We start from the raw sequence: 11,112 nt of genomic DNA on the forward strand, positions 1-11,112 counted from the left end.
ACCCCAAAATAGATTTTAAAAAATGTAAACAATGTTTGCTACCACATTTGTATAAAGTCTCGAGAAGATGACATAAAGCTGTGTTAAGAAGTGAATGCAAAAAGCCTCTTCATCCGGGTCACAGAGAGACCACCACTTTAATGTCACTGTTTATGTTTCTAACCTGCACAGCTCCTCTCACAGACAGACAAGGACAGCAGCAGCTCAGGACACACACACACACACACACAAACTTAGGCTACACACACACACACACACACACACACACACACACACACACACACACACACACACACACACACACACACAGCAGAGAGAACCGAACCTGATCCGTGCAGGAAGATGACCGAGGCGGTGTGTTTCGTCGTCGGAGAAACCGCACAGAACTTTAGCTTCCTCAGCGCAGCCATGACAGCCTGACGTCAAATCACGCGAGACTGTCAGGCAACACGGCCAAACATCGCGAGACTCAAAACTCAAACCCATTTGGCGGATTTTAATAATACTACTACTACGTTATTACTACTACTGCTTATAATAAATGTTTTATTTTCTCTGAAATGACTCTGATGGAGGAAACTGAATCTCTTAAATGTATTTTGATTATTTATTTTTTTATTTATCAGGTTTTTATTTTTGTAGTTTCTGATGTTTCAGGTGTTTGTTAATAATATGAAATAATATAAGCCATTATAATACAGCTAAGCCATGTGTTTATGATATAAAATATTTAAATAATTATCTTGTTTAATCCAAAACAACATTTCTGTCTGTTTTATCAGTTTCTCTACAGCTGATGTCGGAGCCTCAGCTTTGTTTCTCCTCCTCTGTTTCTCCTCTGTTCCTCTTCCTCTGTTATTCTTTCTCTGTTTCTCCTCTGTTCCTCTTCCTCTGTTATTCTTCCTCTGTTATTCTTTCTCTGTTTCTCCTCTGTTATTCTTTCTCTGTTATTCTTTCTCTGTTTCTCGTTCCTGTCACTCATTTCGATTGATTTGTTTCTCCTCCTCTGTCTCTGCTTTCTGTCTGGTATCCCTGTGTTGGCCCCGGTGTGATCTACATCTACAGATCCACCTGTTCACTGGTTCACCTCAACCAAAACCTTGGGCTGCAACGAAACAAAAAAGACTTCCAGGCTACAAAGTCTGGACCTGGATCAGGACACTGGTCTGGATTTCAGATTTCTCCTGTTTCATGCTGAGAAAAAAAAACATCATGTAACTCTAAACTTCATGGTTTAAGGGGGGGGGGGGGGTGTTAGTAGGAGCCATTCAGCTTGTGTATAATTCAGCTGTATGAAACACACAGAGTCCTTGATCATGATATGAACCACCTCGTCTTTAGAGCTTTGTCACAGTCCTTTTATTCTCTGACTGTTCATACCCTTCAGGTAGTGTCACCTGCAGCCCGCGGTGACAGGAACAAAAAAAAAACATGGCCTCCACTGGAGACCAGCAGCAGATTGGTTCAGAAATATCTGTAGCAGCTGCTGAGATCAAAGACGGAGGCAGAAAGCCTCCCCCTCCCCCCCCCTGACTGATTCACACCTGATACACCTTCAAGGAAAATCCCGCAGGTCACAGCGTCAAATCAGAACAATATATCATCAATCAATCAATCAACTTTTATTTGTATAGCGTCAACTCATAACAAGTGTTATCTCGAGACACTTTACAAGAAGCAGGTAAAATACCTTACTCATTGTCTGTTAACATTACAAAAGAGCAGGTAAAAAGACCTTATTTATTGCTATGTTACAAAGATCCGGCCTATCCATCATGAGCACTTTAGCAAAGCAGCAAAAGTTACAGTGGTAAGAAAAAACTGCCTTATTAAAAGGCAGAAATCTTCGGCCGGATCCCCGGCTCATGACGAAACAGTCTTCACAGGCCTAGACTGCGCCGGGCTTGGAAAGGGATAGTGGGAGAGATGGGATAAGATGCAGGAAGAGGGATAGAGAGCAAGGGGGTGGGGGGAGGTAGACCGTCCATCAGCAATCCGGTGGGGAGGGGAGGGGGTGTGGGGGGTTGTTCTGGCAGGCCGCCAACCCACGATCCGGTGGGGAGGGGGTAGTGGTGGGGTGGGGGTTGTTCTGGCAAGCCGTCAACCGACGATCTTGAGGAGCCTAGGAGAGCTCAAGAGCTCCCAGGAAAGTAGGTGGTTAGTGACTGAGATTTATAGATAGATACATGCAGTAATATGATGTACTGTATATGCAGAGAGAGAGAGAGAGAGAGAGAGAGAGAGAGAGAGAGAGAGAGAGAGAGGAGCTCAGGGTGCCAGTTCCCCCGGTAGTCTAAGCCTATAGCAGCATAACTAAGAGCTGGTCTACACCAGCACCAGCCCTAACTATAAGATTTATCAAAAAGGAAAGTTTTAAGTCTAATCTTAAAAATACAGACTGTGTCTGCCTCCCGGACCCCAGCTGGAAGGCGGTTCCAGAGGAGAGGAGCCCGATAACTGAAGGCTTTACCCCCCATAGTACACTTGGAGACTGTAGGTACCACCAGCAGGCCTGCACTCCGGGACCGCAACGCTCTCGAGGGACAGTACGGTACTAGTAGCTCCTTAAGATAAGATGGTGCCTGGCCATTTAGAGCTTTGTAGTTGAGAAGAAGGATCTTGAATTCTATTCTAGACTGTATAGGGAGCCAGTGCAGAGAAGCCAGGACAGGAGTAATGTGGTCCCATTTCCTGGTTCTGGTCAGTACACGAGCTGCAGCATTCTGGACCCGTTGAAGAGTCTTTAGAGATTTGCCAGAGCACCCTGACAAAAGAGAGTTACAATAATCCAGTCTGGAGGTAACAAATGCATGAACTAGTTTTTCTGCATCACTTTGCGACAGGATATTCCTGATCTTGGATATATTACGAAGGTGAAAGTAGGCTGTTCTTGAAACTTGACTGATGTGAGAGCTAAAAGACATATCTTGATCAAAAATAACTCCTAGATTCCTAACAGTGGTGCTAGATGCCAGGCTGATGTCATTAAGGACAGTCACATCACTAGAAAAAGTCTCTCTGAGGTTCTTAGGGCCAAGCACAATAACTTCAGTCTTGTCTGAGTTAAGTAGCAAAAAATTTCTGGTCATCCAGGTCCTAACGTCCTTAAGGCATGTTTCTAGCTGACATAACTGACTGGTACCATCGGGCTTCATTGATACGTAAAGCTGAGTATCATCTGCATAACAATGAAACTGTATGGAGTGTTTCCTCATAATATTTCCCAGAGGAAGCATATATAATGTAAAAAGAATTGGTCCAAGCACTGAACCTTGTGGGACTCCATGGCAAACTTTAGTGTGCATAGAGGACTCATCATTAACATGTACAAACTGAGATCGGTCTGATAAGTAGGATTCAAACCAACTTAAAGCAGTCCCTGTAATTCCAAGCAAATGCTCCAGTCTGTACAACAGGATCCGATGGTCAATGGTGTCAAAAGCAGCACTAAGATCTAACAAGACGAGCACAGAGAGAAGTCCCCTGTCTGAAGCTAGAAGTAGATCGTTTGTAACTCTAACTAGTGCAGTCTCAGTGCTATGGTGGACTCTAAATCCTGACTGGAACTCTTCAAATAAACTGTTGTCATGGAGAAAGTCACACAGCTGTTTAGCTACCACCTTCTCCAGGATCTTCGAGATAAAAGGAAGGTTGGATATAGGTCTGTAGTTAGCTAGAGTTCCTGAATCCAGAGTAGCCAATATAATAGTAGTATCCAATATAAACGCCAAGAGGAACCAACGACGCAGACGGGAGTACGTAAAGGGATGAACTGCACCTGACAAAATGATAAAAAAATATTCATGTAAATTAGCTCATTTTATGTACAGCACTGGTTCTCAACTGGTGGGTCAGGACCCCTAAGTGGGTCACAGACGTCTCTTAAAAAAAAAAAAAATTACTGACACCATCTGGTTTCTATTTCCTTCGTTCCCCCCACGAGGGTCTCACATACAGCGTAAAGAATATCTAATGTGTTTGCAGTGTGTACAGTATCCCTTGCACATTTAAGCTGTATAATCACAGTGTGTGAACCCCGCTGGAAAATGAAAGTAATGCTTCACTGCAGTGATCTGAGTGTTTGCACGCTGTGATGTCACAGTGTGAAAAAGCCCAGAGCCAATCAAAACAGAGATTTTATTTCCTATAAGTTTAATTACAAGTTATTAAAATGTTCCCTCGCATTAATTATCTGTTTCATGATTTATGGAGTCGGGTAATAAGCCACTCCATGTAACACTTATAATGATGTGTGTGTGTGTGTGTGTGTGTGTGTGTGTGTGTGTGTGTGTGTGTGATGAACAGTAGCTCTCTCTCTGGTGTTACCTGAATGAACAGATCTCCTCTGTGCGTCACACTGCAGCATTCAAACCAGGAGGAGGTGGGAGGCGACTGGTGGACCCCCCCCTGCGCCTTCTTTTTAGTAAAGTGTGTGTGTGTGTGTGTGTGTGTGTGTGTGTGTGTGTGTGTGTGTGTGTGTCACTGATGTAATCTGTGTTTAAATGGTTCAGGTGTCTCTGAACACACACAGGTCGCTCTGTGAACACATGAATGAAGCCTAAACATGGGACTGATTGAACACCCACCCCTACCCCCACTCAACACACAAATATAAACAAACACACACACACACACACACACACACACACACACACACACACACACACACACACACACTGGTTTAAAGAAGCAGGTTAACACTAGCCGGTTGGCCTAGCAGTTTGTTTGCATGCCCCATGTACAGAGGAAGTTGTCCTTGAAAGCGGGCGGCCCTGGTTCGAGTCCGACCTGTGGCTCCTTTCCCTTGGCATTCCCCCCCCCCCTCTCTGTCTCCCCTAGTTTTAGTGTTAGAGTGCGTACTTACATCCTGAGGTTACCCACAGGTGGTGTTCATATTTTAAACACATCAAAGCCTCTTTCAGGAGAAGCTTTAGATCTGCATGTGTGAGAAATACAGAGGTGAGCACATTCTTCTCTTATGAAAACCAGCGTGTGTGTGTGTGTGTGTGTGTGTGTGTGAATGTGTGTGAGTGTGTGTGTGAGTGTGTGTGAGTGTGTGTGTGTGTGAGTAAGTGAGAGGACAGTCAGACACTCAGTATTTTTACATGCCATACATGATGTATAAATAAAGTGTATTTATTCTTTTATTCTGACTTTTAGGCATTGAAACTAAATATTAAAGAGGACATATTATCCCCCTTTTTTACCTTTTCAAACAGTCCCCCTGTGGTCTAAATGAAACATCTGTGCTGTGCTTTGTTCAAAATATAACATGAATCAAGCACCAGAGGAGGTTTGTGACAATGTATAAACCAGCTCTCTCAGAACGCTCCGTTTTGGTGTGTGTGTCTCTTTAAATGTAATGACCCCCCCCCCCCCTGAGTTTTCCCCGTAGACATCACTCCTCTGTAGAGAGAATAAAAATGACTGACCTGTGCAAAAGTTTTGCTCTAGGCTGGAGGTGGAGTCCATGGGTGGAGATATCAGGGGAGGGGAGGGGATTTTTTTTTATACCAGAATCCCACTGTGACATCACAAGGAGAGCACATTTGAAACGGAGCATTTATCTCTGTGTTGTAAGACTTATGCAGACCACAAACAAAGGACTGGATGGGTTTATTTCACATGTTGTGGGTCAGTAGACTCTCAGGTTACCCAGATATATGTTCAAAAACACTGAAAGTTGATTTACTCTTGCATGTTTACACCCCAGCTCCAGAAGTTGAACAGCACGAATGTGTAGAAGAAAGCCGGGAGGCATCAACACGGCAGACTGCGACCCTCCTCTGCACCAGTCTCCATTCACTCCTATCCAGCCGTCGGCCTCGCAGCATCACTCCGAGTGCATGAACTCATCATGACGGAGTCTAAACGCTGAAGACTTTTCATATTCATCTTTATCTAAACTGTTGAATAAACATTTGTAAACTCCTGATTTAAATATCTACAGCCTGGTTTAAACTAGGGGTTAAATCTGCTATAGGCCTGAACTACTCCATAGCGGCCTATGGCGCTGTTAGCACCACGCATGTGTATTGGTGCGTCTGTGTAGCTCTGCATTATTTCACCTTAAAAACACTAATTGGCAGTGCGATTTCTACGTTAGTTATAGCCCCAGTTTTTGGTTTTACCTCATTCTCTGCTTGTTTGTGTGCAGGAAACGATGACAACTGAATCTGAGCGTGTTATGATCTTAAAAGGTTTTCAAGTGGACCCAAAAGCAAGACCAGAAAACAGGGTGGCGGGTAAAAGGGGTATTTATTGAAGTGAGGCTGGTGAAGGGTGGCGAGGCGCTGGAGCTCATCGGTTGGAGGCACTGGGGATAAAAAGAAGACAAGGGATAATTAGTGACGGGTAATCCAAAGCACAAAAAAGTCTTACTGACTCTGAAAAGCCGATCTACCACGGTGTAGGCGGAAATAATCTGGCAGTTTGGGGAGAGGTGAACCAGGGTCTAAATGCTGCAGCCGGTGATTACAGATGACGAACAGGTGAGTGATTGCAGAGAGCTCCAGCAGCCAATAAGCCACGCCCAGCCTCTGAAAGGACAAACACACAAGCGCCAAACCAAAAGCAGACCAGGAAAAATACACAAATGTCCAATCACCACATGAGCGTTTAATTTTGGAGTTGAAACTGATGAAAAACATTGTAGCATTTGTCCTTCTGTTAACTTTTGAATACGGAGGCGATACAAAATGTTGTTAATGCAGGAAATGTGATGCTACCCAGCGGTCCAATCACAGCGCTTGCAATCCGCGTTGGTTCAATGCAAACACATTTTTTTGAAGAGGTGTACGTGAACATACGGCGTGCTACTGTAAAGGTGTAGATTCGATGCGAACACTTCACTTTCTGCAGAGGTTATAACTTCTAATCTCCGTTTACGATGCATGAATGTCAAACTAAAAACAGATCGATTTCAGAGCTTTCCTTTCTGTCAGACAGAGCGGCTCATGAGGTCTCTGCAGGATCAGATGAAACCAGGATCAGGTCCCAGCATGAGGTCTGCAGATCTGCTTTCATTCAGGTGTAACCACCGTGTAAACACACACTCACACACACACACACACACACACACACATGCATGAACACACACGCGTGCACATGGACACAATCATAATTATTTTTCTGACAGCTGCAGGATTCCTGAGCAGGTCTGAGCTCATGTTGGACTCAGTGACCCCCTCTTCATCACCTCATTATGACCCTAATCATCGTCCTGATTTTCATTTCCCCTCCCTGTCCTTTCTCTCACTCTCTTCCTCCTCCTCCTCCTCTTTTGTTTCTTCCTCCGTGCACGCTTCCTCCTCTTCCTCAGGTGTCAGATCTCATCATCCTCTTCTGCTTTCCTCCATCCGGCCTTCCTGCTCTCACTCTGTTTGTCCTCTATGACCTCTGCTCTTGTTCTCGTCCTCCTCTGCCCCTCCCTCCCCCCCCCCCCCCCCTCCTCCTCTTCTTCATCAGGTGTCAGGTCTTGTCAGTGTTTGATCATCTCTCTGTGTGATGAAGATTTGTACATTGATGACGACTGAAAGCAGCGGAGCCCTGCAGCTCTGTGCTGTCCTCTCCGCTCCGCTCACATCTTCATCGCACAGAAAGGGGAGGAAGAGGAGGAGCACAGAGTGAGGAAGGCTCAGGTGGAGTCAGGCAGACTCTGGTGAATCCCCCTCAGGCGGTCGATCAGCAGGTGAGCAGGAGTTTATCTGATGTGAGAGCAGCTGAATGTTAAGCAGCAGATTTATTCTGAGTGAAATCTGAACGCTGATTTACCTGCAGACAGCAAGGAGCCGTTTAATGATGAAGAGGCTCCGGGTGTGAATAATAAGCAGGTTCACCGAGAGGTTAGATCTAATAAAGAGCTTCTTCATGGAGCAGAGAGTTTGTGATTTTGATTTATTCAGGATCATTTATCTCCTAACACACAGAGAGGATACTCTACCTGACAGCTCCGTCTCTACACCTGAATTCAAAAGAACCCGAACTTATGTGAACATAAAATCAACATTCATTGTGTGATAAATCAACAATAAGATGAAAGAATCTGTAATAATAAGAATATTACAACTACTACTTATAATAATCCTTACCTGTCTTCTTCTTCTTCAGAAGTTACCTGTGATTCACATATGATAAGCATGTGACTTACCTGTATTTAAAGGAAGAATGTGCGACTTTTTGATCACGTAGATGTCGCCTTTGAGCACCAAAACCAAAACAAACTGCTGTTTGGCCACACCTCCGCTATTCTGAAGCCTCCGCTCTCCTCCAGCGACACACCTCCAAACCCCCTTTGCACATTGCAGTTATCAATTAGAACGCATCATAATTAAAGCACCATTAAGCGCAAGCGGCTGGCAAAATTGTCCTTTGCTCGAGCTGCATCCACCTGTTACCTGGGCGGCAGTAGCTCAGTCTGTAGGGACTTGGGTTGGGAACCGGAGGGTTGCTGGTTCAAGTCCCAGTGCAGACCAAATATGGAAGTTGGTCTGGTAGCTGGAGAGGTACCTCCTGAGCACTGCTGAGGTGCCCTTGAGCAAGGCACCAAACCCCCTCCCCACCATCAGCTCAGGAGCGCCCACTGTGGGCTGCCCCATCACTCTGACATCTCTCCATTAGTGCATGTCCAGAGGATCCTGTTTCTGCATGTGTGTGTGTTCATGACTACAGAGTGTAAAAACTATAAAAAAAACTATAAAAAAACTATATCAATGAAAGTAAATCTTAATCTTACCTGCATTGTTGTGTTAGCACACTTTGGTTAGCTTGTAGCTTCATGTTGCATAAATTGACGCAGATTTTCTGGCAAAACTTCACCAACTAACAAGGTGCAGGAAGAGTGAAAGGCTTGAAGAGGTCAAAATCAGATCAACTTTATTAACAAATTAGACCGAGGCGTTTCGGCGTGTGGCGTTCATCAGGGTCATCCAGTGAGCGTGCTGTGAGTCAGGGCTCTGTAGTTGAGGTGTGAGAGGTTTTGGGTAAGAATAGGCTGATGATGAAGCGATATTTGTGATGCAGGTGAGTTTATTTTTGTTTGCAACAGTTAGCATGTTGAAGCTACAGGGTGAGCAGTAAAGGAGGATGATGCTTTCATACAGATGTGATAAAAGACGAGGTGAAACAGACGGGGCTCTGAGTTTATCTGAGCGTCAGAGGTGAGTTGATCAAAGCTGAGTTTAGTGTCCAGGTCGAGTCCAAGATATTTAAACAAGCTGTTGCTTTTTAATTTCTTATTTTTCTTTTTTGTTTTAATTTGTTTGTTGTTGTTTTATTTTTTAATTGTTTGATTTGATTTGATTTATTTATTTTTTTGCCTCGTTCTCTTTATTTTTAATTAATTTGATTCTTTCTTTCTTTCTTTCTTTTTGCTTCATTTGTCTATTTGTCGTCTGTCTGGGGTTTGTTTTTAATTTTGTATTTCTTGTTTTTCTGTATTTTTGTTGGTTTTTCCTGTTTTCATTGTTTTCATTCATATTTATTTTCTTGCTGGTTTTTACGTTTGTTTCTTTGTCTGACTGTTTAGTGATTTTAAAGACGGCTCTGTGGACCAAACAAAAGAGGAACTCTTTCACTTCTTCTACTTGTTGATGTTTCTTTTCATTGAACTTCATTTTATTTTAAACTCATCTCAATTTATTTTCTCACATGAAATCTTTGTGTGATATATTTTCCCCTTGTTATCACCTCAGCTTCACCTGGTTATCACAGAAAACTTTCAATGAATCTTAAACATATTGTAGAATCTTTGTTAGTTATCTGCTGTCGACTTTAATAAACAAATAAAGAGCATTATTTCTCTGGCTTCAACCCCCCCCCCCCCCCCCCCCCACCCACCCACCCCTCAGGTCAGTGGGTTCAGGCTCTTTGATGGACAGGGACAGTCGGTTTCTTGGCTCAGAATCAAGGCCAGAGACACAACGCTCCATTCAATGAGGGGGTCCATTCCTGGGGGGGGGGCTCACATGGCCTTGCATAAACACACACACACACACACACACACACACACACACACACACAAGCCCCAGTCTGCCCCAGATCTCCTGACGTTTTCTAGATAGCTCCGGGTCCTGCCATTTGTCTTTTCACACTCGTCCTTGAAATCAGCAGGAGATTACCTGTGAACTACGCACCCACATCTAGAAATACTACAATTCGGTTCAGCTGGTGTGTGTGTGTGTGTGTGTGTGTGTGTGTGTGTTTGTGTGTGTGGGTAAGTGTTCAGACCGTCTCCCATTTCTGTGTCAATATCAACATGTGTAAGTACGTCTCTACAACCCAAAAACCTGTTTGGGTTTTATTCTTATAGATCAATAAACAGCTGATCTCCTGATTTCATGCTGAAGATCAGAGGATCACATAATAACATACATTACACGCAGCCTGTTGTTGTGTGAGCTCTCAGAGGTGTAGCATTACAGAGATTGGCGTACAACAAGTGATAAAATTAGCCTCAGTGTGAAACAGAACAGGAACAGTAAGTCTGCAGGAGACTTAAAATAAACTGTAGAATGATAACCGTGTAACACGCTGCATGCTGTGGGATGAACTTCCAGACTCCATTGGATCTGCAGAGTCCCTCTGCACCTTTAAGAAAACACTAAAGACCCAGCTCTTTCATGAATACCTACTAACTTAATGATGATGGTCTCCATATTATTGATGATGATGATGGTAATGACGATGGTTTTTGTTTGATAACGACGACTTATAAGATGGTTTCTATACTGATTAGAGCTCTCAAGAACTGCCCTCAATGTTGTGCTTTACCTCTGGTCACTTCCTGTCAGCACCTGTGTGTCCAATCAGACTCAAAGCTGATCGTTTGCTCTTACTGACATTGTTCCCTTTTTTCTAGATCCTTGCTTGTGTTGTACTTACTCTCTGATGTACGTCGCTTTGGATAAAAGCGTCTGCTAAGTGAATTGTAGAATTGTAGGTCACATTGGAACATGGGCCGCCCACTTTAAGGACAACATGGGGCACGCAAACCAACAACCGGTTCATCTGCACACTATGATTAAATATTTTTAATTTCAAACCAGAGAACCACCAATGTCACTAAATACATTGGATCCAGTTTTTTAACTTTTGGATAGATGTGTAAAGAAT

General features: G+C 43.7%; 1 protein-coding gene across 1 annotated transcript in view; it reads right to left on the reverse strand.

The window, feature by feature from the left end:
- Positions 1-433, reverse strand: part of lyplal1 (lysophospholipase like 1) — a 7,133-nt gene extending 6,700 nt beyond the window's left edge. The window contains exon 1 of the mRNA XM_061049554.1: positions 326-433. Within this exon, the coding sequence (XP_060905537.1) occupies positions 326-410 (85 nt within the window). The 5' untranslated portion in view covers positions 411-433. The remainder of the gene's footprint in view (positions 1-325) is intronic.
- Positions 434-11,112: the final 10,679 nt, after the last annotated feature.

The sequence above is a fragment of the Labrus mixtus genome, chromosome 11 (genome assembly GCF_963584025.1).
Source record: "Labrus mixtus chromosome 11, fLabMix1.1, whole genome shotgun sequence".
In the NCBI taxonomy this organism is placed as follows: domain Eukaryota; kingdom Metazoa; phylum Chordata; class Actinopteri; order Labriformes; family Labridae; genus Labrus; species Labrus mixtus.